Genomic DNA, 17,156 nt, shown 5'->3' with positions numbered 1-17,156 from the left:
CGACTAGAAAGTTGGCCGGCACAACGAGCTGGCCCGGACTGACAAACCCCGCATCTGTCCGTATATAATGCACTGCACGCAGTCTTCGAGATTGCTACGCTTGGTATATCCTTTTGCCCTGAAAACAAGCATGAAGAATGCTTTATCTAGGCCTCCGGAGGCAGCGTCGTTGAAAAGATGACCCAAACCACCGAGTCTTCGGCTTGCGTGATCTGTCTAGCGTCCACTGCTGGCTGAGTTCGGTTACCATGATAGAACTATGCCTAGTCTCGACAGGATATTTCTCGGATCTTTGTGGAGTTACGTTGGTGGCCTTGGGTTTTGGTGTATTTGATTTGCATGGATTGTGGTTCACAGAATTGGAGTTCGACTGACGGAGTTAGGGTTAGCCATTTGCGGCGTCGAAGGGAAAAACCGGTAGAACCTACCGTTTCGGTCCATTTCGGTGCTGATTGAATCCATCAGAAACATGTTACCTTTTCTCTGGTTAAGCTAGCAGTGCGAGCGAGATCGTCGTTTTTGATGCAGCGCTCGCTGCCTAGGGTGCTCTGCTGTCGGGTCCGAACTCCGAACACCGTTGAGCTCCGGCCCCAGCCCTGGGTATAAATGGAGGTATCTCGAGACAGGAGAAAGTGAATCAACAGTCTCTTAGATTCATTCAACTTGAAAACCTATTTTGCTCCATTGATCTGTCAGCGACTTCGCAATAGTTTGTCAGTATGTCCTCTACAAGCAAGGAAGAGTCCACCGGAAGAGATTTGGAGTTATCACCATCTTTATCAAGATCGTCAGACAATGTCCCAGCAACTGAAGACGAGATTCCTGAGCTGCAACATGTTGCTGCGAGACTGCCTATGCGAATTTGGCTCGCCGCTACGATTGGCATGGCTGAACGATTTACCTACTACAGGACCCAGACTCTGTTTCGTAGGTCCGTTCCTCGAAAGACTAATATCTTGTGTTCTAACCTTGCTTCAGAGAATTATCTTCAGAATAGCCTAGATGACCTCATTCTCGGTGCTCTGGGGCTTGGAAAATTCCGCGCCACAACAGTCAATCTGGCGTTTACGGTCGCAGTCAATCTCTTGCCCTTGCCGATCTCGATCCTGGTCGATGGGCGACTGGGGAGGTATAGGGCGCTGCAGGCCTTCACTCTGTAAGTACCTGGACAACGACGATAATGGCGTCTTCCAATACTCGTACTTAGGATCTATGCCCGTGGATCTGCGATCCCGTTCGGCACCTCGTTCCCCGCGGTAATGAAGAGTAACGTTGCTTTGATCGGGTTTATCCTGGGTGCCGTTCTGATCGCCGTGGGCTTGGGAGGAGTTCAGGCTTCGGTGCAACCGTCAATAGGTACGGTACAAGCTTGACTGTGTCACGAGGCGGTTGCTGATTTGTGCTAGCGGATCAACGCACAGAGCAGGTGATGCGGCTACGGGTTAGGGATGGCCAGCGGGTGGTTGAAGACCGCGAGCTGACTATTCAATACATTTACAGTGTCTACTACTGGTACAGAGCCATTTCGTATTACCATTGCTCAAGGTCCTACTAACCCAGCAACTAGGATGGTCAATGTCGGCTCACTCGGAAGCATCGCGACTACATCGATGGAGATATACATTGGCTACTGGTCCGCGTATCTGCTAGATCTATGCGCAGTGATTCTGACGGTCATCATTGTTCAATCGGCCAAGTCGAAATCTGGTATGCCACCAGAGCCCATTGTTTCGCTGTGCTCGATTTCGCTAACCTTGCGCCCCCAGTGCATCCATCTACTCAAGGATCAGTCCTCCCGCGAGCGGCCTGCTGTCTGTGGTACGCTGCCAGAGAAGGCTTCCGGTTAGACGCCGCACAGCCGAATTACCAGCTCAAGCACAAGCGAGTCGTGCCCTGGGACAAGGAGTTCATCACTGAGCTTCGTGAAGCTTTGTCTGCGTTGAAAATCTGGTAAATTTCCTCATCATCAATCAGGTCGAGCCATATCTAACAGAACTAGCATCGGCTGGCCCATTTTCTGGGTATGCATGGGCCAACGCGCCCAAGTGTCCATCTTACAAGCTGGGCAGATGGAAACGCACGCGATTCCAAACGACCTTGTCAAGTCCTCCCACCCAGTCGCATATGTAATCATCGGCTTCCTCGTCCAGAAAGGCTTGTACCCGTTGTTTCAATGCCGCAAGATTATCTTTAGTCCAGTTAACCGTATTACGCTGGGCTTTCTCATCATGTCGCTAGCTATGGCGTATGCCGCGATCGTGCAGGTGTCGATCTACCGCAGTGGTCCATGTTACTCACACCCGCTATCGCTTTCTTGCGAAGCGTCTGAGGGCGGTACTATACCAAGCCGCGTACATGTCCTCCTGCAGCTACCGACATATGTGATCATTGCACTTGCTGAGGTCTTTTGTTGGCCGACGGGCTCGGAATACACGTACTCGCACGCACCAAGAAGCATGAAGTCAATATTGCAGGCCTGCCACATCAGTACCGCAGGAATTGGATACTTGCTGGGCATGGCACTGTCGCCACTCGTGCGAGACCCTTTACTTGTGGTGCTGTGGTCTGTGGTGGCGGCCATGATGTTTGGGACTACGGTGGTATTTTGGATTGTGTTTAGGAAATATTAGGGGTTTGCCACCATGATGATGGTGGAATATAGAATGGCAGAACATCTCTGAATGTAAATAGATGCATGATACTAAGACTTCCGCTTTCTGCAGATGGGATCGATATTTTCTGTCTGTGTTCCAATCACAAGTATAAACAAGTCATTTGCATACATATCAGTTGCTTTGACTTTTACTTGATTGTTCTAGAGCTCTATATATTCTGCGTCATCGTTAATCATGCCCAGACTACACGCTCTATCTTAAACCAAAAGCCTATCACGCTCGTCTAACTGCCCCGTAATTTCTCTCCGGGCCTTCCGCGGATATAGGCAAAAATACTGAGTCGTAAAAATCACATCATACAGAATAGTGATATTCCCGAGCATCAGCTTCGGTGCATTTCCACTGATGCCCGACCAGTCACCCTGTAAAGAAGCGTCGATGAGCAGTTGGATAAGGGAGAGAATACCGCCGGTAAAGTCCATTAAAATGGCAATGATGCTGATTCCCGCAGTCGACCGACGCCGGTAGTTCATCCATGCTTGCGGCGTATATTTTACTGCTGTGAGGGAGACTTTGATTGTGCTGAGGAGATAGAGCTGCCGGCTGTTAGCAAGGACATTTTGGGAAGGAGACACCCAGGGGTGATGTAGGGGGCGTACCACGTCAATCAACTCTTGCGAGGAGGAACATAGCACAGCCATCACATCGAGAAGAACCAACCCGAGACACCCACAGAGCAGGAAAGAAGTGACTGTGCTTAATTCTGGCTTCTGCGCCTTCCCTTTCTTATCGTGATCTGGGTCCTCCAGCTGCGTCTCGAACCCCCACATCCCCGGGAACATGAACTGACTGTACAAAAGGAGACAGATAAGCGTTCCATGCAGCGCGTAAAGAAAGTCGCTCATATGCACCGGCGGCTCCGGGCTCGCAGGATGCCGCTGCGCGTACTGTGCTCGAACGACGGGGATAAACAGCAGCCCGCCGTTAAAGACCGTGTACGCGCTCATCCCGATCACCCTGAGCACGGCCGAGTCAAACGAACACCCAACCGTCGAACTTCGCTGGTAGTTGTGTATGATTAGTGGATACCAGGATACAGACCAGATGAGGAAGTAGGTCCATCCGAGACCTGAGGAGAGGAGTTCGAGGGCGTCTCGGGTTGAAATCATGATGGCGGGACAAGTGAGACGGGTTGGCGTGAGTATGGTTGCGAGGGGAGGTCAAGATAAGGATGGGTGATGGAGGGCGCCTTGCGGGCTTAGATCCTTGGAGATTAATACTCTGCCTTAAGGATGGGTCGGCGTTCGGAGTACTTTGGCGCTGGCCATGTGCCCTATCTCGGAGTTCGCCTCTCGGAGTTGGGCGTCACCCGACCACTTCCATCTCCGTCTTTACCCTGGACATCAACACATCCTTTTATCTACCCATATCTGTCACCTCGGTTACCGCCAATATCTACCAATTTATACAAGGCTCAAGACACATACTCCGGACGCGATCCCAGAAGCTCTGCTTTACTGATAGCCGGGGCTTAGAATATGGACAAACTCGCCAAGTCTGAGCAATACGGGGTCGCTAAGGACATGGAAAAGTACACCAAGCCTCCTTTCATATGCATCTAAACATACTGAACTAGATTCCATAGAGAACGAAGAGTCGATAGTGCATTCTGGCTAAGCCGACCTTCCAGCCTCACGCGTCCCATCTCCCTCCCACAAGAGCCGAACACATTTTTAAGCATCCAACGTTTCCCACGGACACCCAACAGCATCCTCATTTCTATCAAGGATAAAATACTGCTTACTCTCGCGGCCCGTCGGATCCCCATAGTTCTTCAGCTCAGGGCTCATGGGCACATCATCAAAGCGCGCCAATAGCCCGCGCACCTTATCAATAGCCGACTGCTTCTTCAGCGGCGTGGCGAACAGGATATCAAAGACAAAGTTTGGCTGAAAAACGATGCCGAAGCACGGCGCGTACCGCGATCGCCGCTTCTCATGCGCAGGTGTCAGCGCCGCGCTGAAGAGCGGCTGCCCGTTAAAGCAGAAGCGCCATAGCGGGCTGTCTGTGTCCGTGGGGATGTGCGAGGGCCAGGCCTTGGGGTCTGATCTGCGAAGGGCGCGCAGGCAGTTCCAATACTTTTGGTGGTAGTCCATGACGGAGAGGGAGGTGGATTGCGGGGAGGTGGGGATGGGGAAGAGGACCACGAGGCTTGTGTTTGGGCCTAGGTCTGAGGGGGCGGTATCGAGGTATGTCTTCAGGGCAGCGGAGAGGGTTGCTGCTGAGGTGCAGGTGTGATCTTGCATGTCGTCGGACTCGAGGAAGAGGTAGCGGTGCTCCATGGCCTTGAAGCCCTTGGTTGCATAGACGCATGGGAACGCTACGGGGTTCTCGGAGGTGACGGCGTCGCGGAAGGCGCTGTAGGATTGGTATTCCCAGCTTGACGGGTCAAGCTGCTCTACCTCCTTTCTATAGTTTTGTGTGTCAGACTGATCGACTATAGACCGGTTGCAACGCAAAACACCTACCGCTTCAATAACAAAGGCCGTAAAGGAGCATAGTGACTATCATCCCGAAGGAGGCCTATGCTAGACAGCACACTGTGAAGCAAACTGTTGTTCTTGCTGTGGTCCTCTGCAGAGACGAACACGCGAAAGAGAAGATACAAACAAAGAGGGATAGCCACGATGGCGAACACGGCCATGGTGAAGAAAGAATCTTTGAATAGCCTTGGGGATCTGCAAGGTCTGGCTTGTGCGCTGAATGGCATTTGCTATGCTAACAACCCCTCACCTTATATATGCCCACCAGGACAACGTGCGGCCTTTGACATCAACATTCGAGTAATGAGTTTTCTCACTGTGACGCTTGTGGACCATGGTTTGGTCCAGACCATGCTGAACATCACGCAATGCCGCCGAGTGCAATGGAGGATAGGTACTTTGTGTCTCTGGCCCCCATGTCCACGTTTACTAGTCAAGCAGGCTTTTCGCAGAAAGGGTCCGCTAGCGATGGCTTCGGGAAGCATGAAGAAATGCGTAAACGAGTGCCTTTTGTTCTTCAGTGCGTTCCAAGAGCCTCTTAGCAATATGATCGTTTAGCCGGAATAGGAAATCGAACAAACACTCAGTCTTACGAATCTGCTACAAGGTAGTGATGACTGCATCACAAATTGTGAGTGACCTGCCTGCTCTGGCTATGAAGGATAGAGAAAAGAGTACAAAGAGCAGACGTAAAAGCAACATGTAACTAATGTGATGACCGTGGACTCTTCAGCAACGTGTGCTCGCGAAGTGGGTTCTGCATGTGCATATGAAGCATGCCGAAGAAGATCGATCCAATTGCAGAGAAGAGGACAGACATGAATACCACCTAGAGCATCTAGTTTGTCACGTTCTGCAGCCCACTCCACAAGTGTCCACTATCCTTCAATAGCTGGCGTTCCAACAGAGTGCCTCGCATGGCTCTGTGCAGAAGTACTAGGCTGGATCAGATAACGCTGCTCGCCACGGTCCGCTATGGGGCTCTTGAAATGGCGGCTACTGTTGTTTTGGTTGGTCAGTTAGGCTGTGAAACATGCTAAGCAGCCTAAGCTGTGCTACCCTGCTTAGCCATGCTGCACATGCAGGGGCCAGAAAATGGATCTCGTCTCCGACGAATATTTTTTTCCATCTGGCCGATGTTGTTAAGATGAGACGGATGAGCAGGATCTGGTGGCGATGACGGTCCTCGCTAGACCTTCCTATATCTCGCAAGATCTGCCGCTGATCTATGATTTCATGATCTGCTGGCATGCAAATCTTGATCTTCGATTTCATCATCTGGATCTGAACAAAATCTCAAGGCTGCAACGCACGTCTGAGCTTTCGCCAGGAATATTTGACTCGAAATCCCGAGGGTGCAGAAATCAGCCCGACGGGGTCCTCCGATGCCCACCGCGGGACTCCTAAACACCAAGGGGCCAGGGCCGGGGCTGAGCCGGGCCTGCGCGCTTCTACCCGCAATGCCGCGACGGCAGAGGGCCGAAGATCCTTGGCGAGCGAGCTTGAAGCTGTCCAGCCAATGAAGATCACGGTAGATAGATTGCATTCTTGGTCTAGATCCTCATCCCTGCTAGCGCTGCTTGGCGGGCCCCTATTGCCAAGGCAGCAAGTGATTGACAGCACATGGCGTGCTCTGGATTTTCCTTCGTAGATTGACGTTGACGAGCTCTTTGTAACTCAATTGAGTAACACCGCTAATTGTTCTCCGCGGGCGCCGGAGCATGTCCGTCATCGTTGCGCACTATGGACTCGCTTCTAGAAAACATATCCTTTCGTCGGGGTTCAGACTCATCTGCAATCCGAAGTTCTTCCATCTCCTGTCGCGATGATTCTGCCTGAGTGTACCAACGACCCATCAGGTCAGAATGCCGACCTTCAGACTGTTCTTCATGAGCATGGACTAGAGTTGACACCGGATGGAGAATACGTGCGCTGGGCTACGTCGAACCAGAACCATCCGCGCAATTGGTCTGCGGTGCGGAAGGTATACGACAGTAGTTTGATCATCTTTCTGGATCTTTTCACGTACGTCCATCTTTCCTGATTATGAGTTCGCGACTGACGTCTTCCGCAGTACTGCAATCAGCACGGCAGGAGTGAGTGCATGATCTCTCCGTAACTGACAGGAGCGGGCGATGCTGACTTGCTGTGCAGAGTCCTGCCGCGGACCATTCTCATCAGGAATATGGCATCAGTCGGGTTCTGGCCATCTTCATCTTTGTCTCTTTGTAAGTTCTGTCGCCCAGACAGAAGAGCTACCCTTGCCAACATTTCACCCAAACCAGGTATCTCTTCGGCCAGGGCATCGGCGGCATCATCTTCCCAGCCTATTCGGAGGCCTTCGGGCGTAAGAACCTGTACATCATCAGCACCGGCCTCTACAGCGTCTTCTGCGTTATTGTAGGTGTGGTTCCATCCATAGCAGGAGTGGTAGTTGGTCGGTTCTTCTCTGGGTTCTTGTCGGCTATTCCCACAATCGTCGTGGCCGGCAGCATTGAGGACATGTTCAATTCCAAGGGCCGTGTCTGGATGATCTTTCTCTGGGCCATGGTGGCCAACATGGGTCTTGTCCTAGGTCCCATCATGAGTGTGTACATCATTGCTCGGCTTGGTTGGTAAGTTCAGCACCCTGCATTTCACAAGCATCACTGACAAGCCCAGGCGATGGGTCTTCTACATTGCCGCCATCGTAACAGCAGTCGTCACCCTTCTCATGCTCTTCATTCGCGAGTCGCGCCCCTCACTCCTTCTGACACGCGAAGTCGCCCGCTTGCAAAAGACCGCACCCCCCTCCATCCAAGGCCGGTCCCTCTGTCCCCTCAACCCAGATCATACCCCAGACCTCCAGACCTTTGCTCGCATGGCCCTCTTCCGCCCTCTCCGCCTCTTCTTCACCGAGCCCATCGTCTTCCTCGTCTCCGTTATGAGCGCCGTCGCCTTCGCCCTAATCTACCTCTTCACCGAAGCTCTGCCCCCAATCTTTCAGTCCATGGGCTTCAACGCGCAGTCCTCTTCTCTGCCATTCCTAGCCATTGGCATCGGCCTCTGTGCCGGCCTCTTCACCCGCATCGCGGATCACCGCGCCCTCACCAAGTACCAGAAGGCCGGGGTCACCCCGCAACCCGAGCACAAGCTCCTCGGCTTCTCGATCGGCGCACCCGTCCTCGCCATCGGGCTGTGGTGGTTTGCATGGACGATTCCGCCGCGTGTGGAAGGCGTCCACTGGGTTGTGCCATGTGTCGCCCTCGTGCTAATTGGGTACGCGCTTAATGAATTCGATGCCGTTTTGGCAGGATATCTGGCAGACAGCTACCTCAGCTACGCGGCAAGCGGATTTGCGGCGCTGGCGCTCGTGCGATCATGTCTGTCTGCTGTGTTTCCGCTTTTTGCGGGCCAGATGTTTGATGGGCTGGGTGCAAATGTTGCGGCGTCGGTGCTGGCGGCGGTGGCGACGGTCTTTTGTCTTGTCCCGCCGTTGTTTGCGCGCTATGGGGCCCGGATTCGGGCGAGGAGTGAGTTTGCAAGGTACAGCCTGAAGGTTTATGAGGATAATGGGATTGATAAAGAGGGGTATTGAGTTAGGTGGAGAACGGCATTGAGGTCACTACGTCCTCATGAAGGACTTTTGAATTGACTATAGAAGTGCTCAGTAGCGACATTAAATCGTGGGTAATAGTATCCCATCACAAATCTGTATACCATCGAGGCGCCGGTACATGAAAAGGAAATACCATGAAAAATAGAACTTCACTTAACTGGCCCAGGTCTCTAGTGTCCTCGGTTAGCCCTCTCTAGCATTGGTTGTAGGTTTTACTAGACAACCACCACTCTGACTCCCTTACTTGTGGCAACGGGGAACATGGTGAAAAAGTCGTAATCATATGCCACATCACTCTCTGTAGTCTCGTACAACTTCAAGTGTGGAAAGACACGAACAACGAGCAATGATAGCAGGAGGTGAAGCTCACAATAGGCGAGACTTCAAATGTTAGCTACAGCGGTAGTCAGCGCTGAAAGAGGTTAGGGGACGTACTTGATTCCAACACACCCCCTACTCCCCTTCGAGAAAGACAACAGCGCCCGATCAAGATCTTTTCTCTTCTGGCCCTTCTCATCAAGCCACCGCTCAGGGATGAACGAGTGCGAATCGGGGAAGACGCTCTCGTCGTGATGCGTAACTGCAGAGGACATGCCGATCGCTGAGCCCCTGGGGATTACAAGTTCCATATCCTTATTCTCCCATTCACCGCGGTAGACCAGGTCTTCGTCCGTTGGAACTCGCGCCGTCCGGCTGGCGACGCCGTATGACAGCCGCAGGGACTCGTGGATAACGGCGCCGAGATAGGGCACGCTCTCGAGAGCGGACCAGCTGGTTCTCTCTGGATCGTTGATAAAGGGCGCCACGTCGGCAGTCAGCTTCGTCAGAATTTCAGGTCTTGAAAGTAAATGGAACGTAGCGACTGTCAGAGCCCAGCTGACTGTCTCGGTTCCCGCTGCAAAGAGCGAGATCCCTTCGCTGGTCATGCGGTCGAGGGTCTTTTCGTGGGCGGGTAGGTCGGATTGGAGGACTGAGGTGAAGACTGTGGTTTTTGTTGTTTCTGTGTCTTTCTTGGTTTCGACCTCGGTTTGAGCTTTCTTGATGTATTCTGGCATGTTTGCCTGGTTGCATGTTTTGTTAGCATAAGACTCTGAGGTCAAACGATTCGGAGCCCAGGGAATACTCACTATGAATGCATCTGACGCCCTAGCCTTCTCCGGCTGCCGCATCACAAGGCCGCGGATCCTGCGTTATCATCTCATTCAGCCCGTGTCCGCTTCTGTATGCTCCCATACGTACCTCTCAAAAGCCCGCAAAACATCCCCCCACCACGGCACAAACCGCAAGACATATCCCAGCCTGAACTCCTTCGTAAGCTCATCCGAAAACCCAAATTCCCAGTCCTCGCCCTCCAGCAACCCCAGCTTCTCGCCGAGACAGTATCCCGAAATCACGTCCGTCGTGCACTGGCTGTACGCGTGCCCGACTAGGAAGGGCTGCTGTTTCTTTGTGCGGAGGGTCTTCTCGCAGAGCTGCTCGCCGATGGTCCGGACGATCGGCTCTAGTTTTAGGACCTGCGCGTGGGAAAAGAGCTTGTTTAAGGCGTTGCGGCGGAGGCGGTGCGTGGTGTGGGAGATCGTGGAGAAGGTTGCTAGGGCTTGTATACTGTGTTGTAGTTGTAAAAAGTCAGTACTCATGGAATATAGTGGGCTTGTATTGAGGGGCCTGATGCAATTGGCTTACCCTGCACTTCCAGTGACCTGATGAGCAGGCTTATCGCGCTTCTTGTTCCCGCTCGCGTAGATCTCGTTGATGAAGCGGTGATCGTTGCAGTGGAGTTCGTGCGGGCTGATGCGGACGATGGGACCTGTGTAGAGACGAATGGTATCAGTACAGGCATAATATATTTGAGTAGTGCGGTGGGCTGGTATTACCGTATTTCTTGTGCATCTGCTGGATCTGCCTCGTGTACCTGCCTCCCAGGACTATATCGTAGTAGAACTCCGGGATGTAGGTTGCGGCGGCGAGCCATGGGCCAGGGATATGGCGAAGTGGGTGAAAGAAGAGATTGTAGATGCACTTAGCAATGTGAGAAAGAATTAATGCTCCTGCCCCAGCGAGGGCGAGACGCGCTAGCATGGTTCCTCCTAGAAGGGACATCGTGGTAAATCCAGGATCCCGGGGATTGGGAAGTGTTGAAGGAAGATGAAGGAAGATTGAAGCGAGTCAAGAGGGGGGAAAAAGAAAGAAGGGCCTGGGTATCACCCCTGTTAATCGCTGCGGAGCGGGGAACCTGGATCATAAACGCCTCGCGTAGTGACTGCTGTGTGATCTTCATTTCTCTTAGCCAATATTCAAGCTACGAATAATGGCCTACAAAGGTTCGGCCCGCAGTAGATTGTTGACTTGTGTTTAGAGCTTCTTTGCGGGACGTTTCATTGGTTATCTCCAACTACGCCATTCTCCAACGCGGGTAAAGATGCAGTAGCTAGTTGACACTAAGCTCATCTGTGCATTAGTCTCAACGGCTCCAGGGCCATAAGATAACGGTCATGGCGGTGGCCTACAACAGAGAGTTAGAAAACATCAAAAGACGACCTTGGGAGGTATGAACCAGCTAACATAAAAATGCTCAGCCGCAGGAGCGGGGTTTTGACTACATCAAAGCATAAAGAACAAACATCCAGAGTTTGTGTTACTTCATGGATGGACGAGCAACGACTCGGAGAGGAGACTCTTGTCCGAGGTTGCACAACTTCGTATATGCGCAGACGCCAGAACCTTGGAGTCCGTCCCGGGGACACGGTCGACCGCGACAACCGGCGCTGCTGTCATGTTTTTGAGCTCCACGCTGTATAAAGAGATCGTCGATGACAGGATCGTCGAGTGCAGCGTAGTGGTCACAAGTCCCGAGCAAGTACAAAATATGTACCCAGGATCCAATACGGAAGGGCAGACCCTATACCCAGAGCTTTGAGTACAATGGCGGACGATAACTGACCATGGCCATCTCATATCCAGTCCAATCGGGGGGACTTATTCTCTCACGGCTTCCCATTCGAAACCATCGAGCTCCTCCGGGTCTCGACGTCATTCAGACCTCTCGGTAATGCCAGAGATGCATCTGGCAAGCATTAATCAGGCGAGCCTGCTTGTTTGAACCACGGCCGAAACAGACCGCTGCTGTAGCTCGCATTGGAGACACTTGCCCGTAAGCAGCAGCCACGTCGCACGCAATGTAACTTGCACCAATGAGCTGGAGGTCTATCTTTTCGGGAGACCCTTAGAACTTACTGCTTTGGCTATGACGATCAGTTGCAAGCGCCCTCTAATGGGTGACTTTGAGTTTTGCCCACGTCAAATATCCTTTATTACCCATCCTCTTCGCTCTTTTCGGCGAGAATCTTATCTTCTATGTGGGTCTCCAGGGGTACATTCTCATTCCCGGCCGTTGTCAGCAGCGATAACTTACTGACGGACAACAGACCAGACAGATCAGTGGTGCCGTCACGGGTGAGAAACAAAGTCTTCTCGTAATCACTGAGGAGCTGTTGAGTCAACTTCCTGCGGCCAGTGGCAATCAAAATCTTTATAATTGCAGCGTGGACCACTAGAGGAATTGGCTCTGGCAGTTTGGAACGGCCGCTGTCATGCGACATTATTTTGGTCTTAATTGCCGCTGGTAGATGGCGCTTGTAGTCAGAGGGAAAGCCTCTGAAGGTGATTATCCTGTACTCATCCACAACATCTGTAGCCTCGAGGACCAGAAGAAACTCGGTGAACAGAGTGTGCAGCATCCTCTCGGCCGTCATAACTTTGATCGTGTCGTTCACGGTCTCATGATTGAACTTCAGAGGATTCATCAGGCGTGGGAAGTATCGGTAAAGATATGTCCACACCGCGGATCTCTGGTAACGATCATCGGCGGAGTTGGAATCACTCAAAAGCGAAGGGAGAATGTGCGCGGCTACCACGATAGCCGTCTCGGCGTCAGGAGGGGCGGAATCTCGAGAATCGTTGTTGTAAAGGCCAGAGATAACGCACATGTTCCCATCTCTCGCTGGACAATCGCGCCTTAAGGCGTCCTGTTGTTTCTTCATTGGGTCGTCAATAGTAGACTCTGAATCCTCGATTGGGTCTCTGGTTTCAAAGCGCAGGGGCGGGCTCCAGCTCGTCACGAAGTTGCTCGGGGTCCTGCTTGCCGCTGCTTGAATGGGCCGCAGCAAGCCGCAGTCGATGCTGTCGGCGAGCTGTTTGATGGCCGTGTCAGTGTCGCACCGTAAGACATCCGCTTCGGGATTGTCGCGGCCATGGTCGGACAGGTATTTGTGGACGGCTTGCAGGAAGGATACTGTGTCGTCGCTGGGGCCAAGCGGGTAGTATTCTTTCAGTTTATCGGAGAATGCACGATTTGATAATGGTTCACTAACATAGAGTTATTGGCGTCCATGCCTTTGCGAATGTAGAGTTCTTAGGTACTGACCCGGTAGATGGGAGGAAGATGAGTTGCGTTTGAGAAGGAAGGCGGGCACCGGAAGTGAGCACCGATCATGAGTCAGGAGCCTCCGTCCGGACATGGTCGACCTCCTTTAGATGGTAGTATATATCATTGTGCGTATCAAAATGAGTAAGGGCCAACTCCGAACATTGTCTACTCTAGTATCATATCCCATTGCGTGTATCAAATGAGTCAAGGGCCAACTCCGACCATGGTCAATTCTAGTGTAATAGTTCATTGCATGCATCAAATTGCAGAAAATGTCACTTGATCAAAGTTCTCGATATCCTGTAGCAATAGGTACATGGATATTCCTTAACAAGGTGATTTTGATATCTCAACGGTACCAATGCCTTGCAGCTTTCTTTTATATGAACTTTTGTTTCCACTTAATCTTTCCAATGCCTGCCGGCAATCCCTTGCGCTACCTACCACGGCGCATTGCTCCCATCATACTGATGCCTCGAGTTCTCCCAACCAGGAAGATAGATCCTAGGGAATTGTCCGTTCAGCCCGCGAGACGGTCCACGGATAATATCCAGCGAGAGCGCTGCACCTTCCTCCGCTGTCAAATCGGCCATGTCACGGCCGCCGAGATCGGTCTTCAGCCACTGTAGGTACGTATGTTAGTAGTTGTGCGGCAACGGATAGAACGAAAGGATGGACATGATAGGTACGTACGCCAGGACTAAGCGCCATAAACGTGAATCCTTCCTTCTCGTAGTCGAGAGCGTATTGAACCGTCAAGGCGTTCATGGCAGCTTTGCTGATCTTGTAGGCTGGCGCGGCGAGAACGTGTGCGGCGCGGGCTAAGGTGATGGAGGCCAGGGTTGTGGAGCTTGCAGGCGTCAGAATAAAGACTATTGACTCGGGGGAGAGAGGCGGCTTACATGTTGATAACCTTCTTCTGCGTTCCCTTCTGCAAGAGCGGGATGAAAGCACGAGTAACCCAGTGCACGCCCAGAACATTGATGGAAAAGCTGTGCTCCAGATTGTCCCTGGACAGTTATGTTAGCTAAACTTGATGTTTTGAGATTGCGTAGCTAGGCCAAACTCACATTGACTTCACACCGTCCATAGCGTACTCGCAGACTCCAGCATTGTTGATCAAGACGTCCAGTCCCTTGCCGGCCAGTTTCTTTTCCACTTCGACGGTGGCCTGCTTGATAGATGCTTCGTCGGTGACCTCGAGCCTGATAACCACAACGCGCCCGGAAGACTCCTTGGCCAGTTCTTCCAGTTCCGAGGAAGGTGCACGGGCAGTCGCAAAGACGACGCTGATTTCTTCGGCCGGAAGAGCGACTAGTTTCTGAACGAAGGCGAGTCCAAGGCCGCGAGCGGCGCCAGTGATAAGGTAGGAGGCCATGGTACAGGTAGATCTGATGCTAAAAGAGAGAGAGGTTGTAATTTCTCGAGAATGTTGCTGGATTGCAGGCAAATATCGAGCAGATAGGGCGATTTTATAACCAAGTTAGGGCTCGGCGGCCCCACCCGCTGTAGTTAGCATCTAACAAGAAAAGACCCCAAGAGCAAAGCTCCGACGTAAATTCCTATCTCCGACCAATCCCCACGCAGAGCGCAAGAACATTAATAATATAAAGCTGATAAATCCCATAACGAGGTCAAAATATCGTTATACCTGAGTTTCTAGAGGCTTCTGGCGAGGAGCGCTAAGTCCCTGTCGTGTCAGGGTTTGATTGCTGTGCGACAGAGAATGTGTTGTGGAAGTAGGTCACGCCAGTGTTCTCCAATGCGAAAGGGCCAAAAACCAGTGCACTGGCGGAGGGAAACATATGGCGATGCCACGGCATCATTCAAACCTTCGACAATTCTTGGCCATGATGCATCTCATGTTCCACAGAATATTCCTCCCACACCAAACGCTATCGGTCACAGCTACTTTTGTCAGACCAGTCCGTAAGATGAGCCTTGAGAAGAAAGACTCAGTGCGCGTACGTCTGCGACGAATAGACCAACGTGGTGCATGCTCCTCGCTGTCTGGCCATCTGATATCGAGCCGTCTATGATGTACCAGACCAACCAGTGACCTTGAGCACCCTAAAGAATCCGGCCTAGCGCACGAGAAACCCTCGGTGTTTTGCTGGAAGTCTGAAGGCAGCCGATTCAAGATCTGACCTTGAAGCCACATTACAAACCAGAATGCGACACTCGATAGTCGAAGAGTTCCTCGTCTGGTTTACAAGGCCGTAGGGATTCGCCGACTGCACCAACTCGAGTTGATCGCCACAAAACGGCAATCGAACTTGCCAGGAAATCATCCATTTCCCCGGGAGCAGACACGAGAATGAAGAAATGATTCGACGGCTCTATCCAGATTTCGAGTCTCGAGCGGCGGGTCACTGCCGTCGCATGCTCACATAGCCCTATGGTTGTAGGCCCTGGCGCAAGTAAATTGACCTACATAACATATAGCAGCCCTTCATTCGCATCCACTGACTCTCCGCACAGTCTGCTCTAACCACCTTCAATCTCTTCATTGCCGGAGACACCCCGACCTAAGGTGGGCGATATATTAAGCATGATCTCGCGGCTGCCCTGCAGCCACTCCTCCCAGGCAGGCTGAACCCGGTCGTAAAAGTCTTGAGCACCGCTTAGCCGAATCGCGGTGTCTCGCACGGCCAAGGTATTATATTGTGTCTTGCCCATCTTTTGCATCAGATCTCGGGTCTGCTGTAGTTCAGTCGGGATAAAGACCTGCGTTTGGTTGATTGATATCTTTTCTTTTCATTCGAAAAAAATAAGTGGAGGTAAGAATTAAACCTTCTGCTGCGACCCGACCTGGAGGATGGTAACCTTCAGCCCATCAAGGGAAGGATGATGCTTGATGCTTTCCAGAAGCGCAGAAAGGGTGCCATGCCGTGAACCAAAGTCAACAATGACAAATCCTCCGTGGTGCCAGCTCGCTAATTCACTCCGTGGTTTCAGTCTTCCCAAGCTGAGTGTATGTCTTAGCTCTCGTTGAAATAGCAGTCTTCAGCGTTGCACCAATGGGCTCCACTAGTTTTGGTGTCTGCGAGACCTGTAGAAACCCTAGCGGTTCCTCAGATGCCTCCCGCCTCAATAAATGGTACGCAAAGGAGCGGCCCGTCTTACTGGATGCAGACAAACTGATGACGATCGCAGCGGATATATCAGCGTCTTCTGCCGTCCAGGTCTCCAGACCTAAAGGATGGATGGGCGGCTGCGATTTAGGGTTGGAAGTGAACGTATGCCGGCTCATAAGGTAACCAGTTTGCCACGTCGGTAGGAAGAGGCATTCCCATGCCATTTGATTCAGCCTTTTTTCTGAGAAGAGCTCCCGAGACCAGTCCTTGATACTGTAGCTAGTGCTACTCGTCAGCATATTTGCAGGGAATTCAACTCTCCCTTCTTCAGAGTAGGCATTATAGATAGTCATCAGTCGCGCTCTGCCTTCGCTGATTTCCGTCCGGTGTCCTTTGATTCCATTTTCAGAGCGTCGTCATTTCAGCAGCACTAGTATATCAGCAGTGGGCCAGAACCCCAGAGCACAGTTCCGAGCGGGATGTCACCAGCGATATCAGGAGCCGCTTCCGTAACAACTCCGAAGCCCCGTGCCGGCACAATTCCCCATGACTCCCTATCATTATACAGCTCCGAAACTTCGACAGGTACAGGGTACGTATCCCACCAGTATAAGACCTCGCCGCCACGAGCGTAACTGAGGTTGTTTGACGACAGCGAGATGACGAGGGGCTTGACGCGGACGTGCGAGACCGGAAGGCTTCGGCCTAATTTTTCATAGGCAGAGTCGCTGGGCCTAGCAACAGCGTGCTCCTGATTGTTGGTTTTAGACACGACATGGACTTCCATAACGAATGATGTGTCTGTGATGAACCTGGTAATGGAATGTCCAAGTGAGATACTTGAGGCGACATCCGGAGACGCTCAAATGAGGGGTTGGTGGCGCCCCGCGGCTGCTT

General features: G+C 52.0%; 8 protein-coding genes across 8 annotated transcripts; 2 read left to right on the top strand and 6 right to left on the bottom strand.

Annotated features, from left to right (window-relative positions):
• Positions 1-719: 719 nt before the first annotated feature.
• Positions 720-2,630, top strand: BDW74DRAFT_174343 (putative PTR family peptide transporter; the record flags this gene model as incomplete). Its single annotated transcript, XM_073728013.1, has 7 exons — positions 720-927; positions 979-1,156; positions 1,208-1,356; positions 1,407-1,512; positions 1,568-1,707; positions 1,767-1,950; positions 2,000-2,630. 7 exons carry the CDS (start codon positions 720-722, stop codon positions 2,628-2,630), a joined length of 1,596 nt encoding a protein of 531 aa, XP_073587856.1.
• A 72-nt stretch (positions 2,631-2,702) lies between these two features.
• BDW74DRAFT_146050 (putative L-cystine transporter) lies at positions 2,703-3,840 on the bottom strand. The gene is made up of 2 exons (XM_073723273.1): positions 3,275-3,840; positions 2,703-3,211 (listed from the first exon to the last, which is right to left on the bottom strand). The coding sequence occupies exons 1-2, from the start codon at positions 3,782-3,784 to the stop codon at positions 2,873-2,875; spliced, it is 849 nt and encodes a 282-aa protein (XP_073587855.1). The 5' UTR covers positions 3,785-3,840; the 3' UTR covers positions 2,703-2,872.
• Positions 3,841-4,013: 173 nt separating this feature from the next.
• BDW74DRAFT_146048 (YqcI/YcgG family protein) lies at positions 4,014-5,033 on the bottom strand. Its single transcript, XM_073723272.1, has 2 exons — positions 4,261-5,033; positions 4,014-4,206 (listed from the first exon to the last, which is right to left on the bottom strand). Exon 1 carries the CDS (start codon positions 4,955-4,957, stop codon positions 4,349-4,351), a length of 609 nt encoding a protein of 202 aa, XP_073587854.1. The 5' UTR covers positions 4,958-5,033; the 3' UTR covers positions 4,014-4,206; positions 4,261-4,348.
• A 1,950-nt stretch (positions 5,034-6,983) lies between these two features.
• Positions 6,984-8,735, top strand: BDW74DRAFT_174340 (uncharacterized protein; the record flags this gene model as incomplete). Its single annotated transcript, XM_073728012.1, has 5 exons — positions 6,984-7,183; positions 7,233-7,254; positions 7,313-7,386; positions 7,444-7,773; positions 7,820-8,735. 5 exons carry the CDS (start codon positions 6,984-6,986, stop codon positions 8,733-8,735), a joined length of 1,542 nt encoding a protein of 513 aa, XP_073587853.1.
• A 236-nt stretch (positions 8,736-8,971) lies between these two features.
• Positions 8,972-10,856, bottom strand: BDW74DRAFT_165739 (cytochrome P450; the record flags this gene model as incomplete). Its single annotated transcript, XM_073726460.1, has 6 exons — positions 8,972-9,137; positions 9,192-9,817; positions 9,884-9,941; positions 9,996-10,361; positions 10,440-10,563; positions 10,631-10,856. 6 exons carry the CDS (start codon positions 10,854-10,856, stop codon positions 8,972-8,974), a joined length of 1,566 nt encoding a protein of 521 aa, XP_073587852.1.
• Positions 10,857-13,413: 2,557 nt separating this feature from the next.
• Positions 13,414-14,670, bottom strand: BDW74DRAFT_77830 (SDR family oxidoreductase). The gene is made up of 4 exons (XM_073733696.1): positions 14,253-14,670; positions 14,085-14,192; positions 13,876-14,032; positions 13,414-13,805 (listed from the first exon to the last, which is right to left on the bottom strand). The coding sequence occupies exons 1-4, from the start codon at positions 14,558-14,560 to the stop codon at positions 13,623-13,625; spliced, it is 756 nt and encodes a 251-aa protein (XP_073587851.1). The 5' UTR covers positions 14,561-14,670; the 3' UTR covers positions 13,414-13,622.
• A 1,326-nt stretch (positions 14,671-15,996) lies between these two features.
• Positions 15,997-16,909, bottom strand: BDW74DRAFT_77821 (uncharacterized protein). The gene has a single exon (XM_073733695.1). The coding sequence runs from the start codon at positions 16,610-16,612 to the stop codon at positions 16,124-16,126; it is 489 nt and encodes a 162-aa protein (XP_073587850.1). The 5' UTR covers positions 16,613-16,909; the 3' UTR covers positions 15,997-16,123.
• BDW74DRAFT_174337 (uncharacterized protein) lies at positions 16,690-17,046 on the bottom strand (the record flags this gene model as incomplete). The annotated part of the gene is made up of 1 exon (XM_073728011.1): positions 16,690-17,046. One exon carries the CDS (start codon positions 17,044-17,046, stop codon positions 16,690-16,692), a length of 357 nt encoding a protein of 118 aa, XP_073587849.1.
• Between the last annotated feature and the right edge of the window lie 110 nt (positions 17,047-17,156).

The sequence above is a fragment of the Aspergillus multicolor genome (assembly GCF_047715735.1).
Source record: "Aspergillus multicolor strain CBS 133.54 unplaced genomic scaffold BDW74scaffold_3, whole genome shotgun sequence".
NCBI lineage: Eukaryota > Fungi > Ascomycota > Eurotiomycetes > Eurotiales > Aspergillaceae > Aspergillus > Aspergillus multicolor.
Note: the sequence above shows the minus strand (reverse complement) of the source record. Positions and strands in the feature narration are given on the sequence as shown.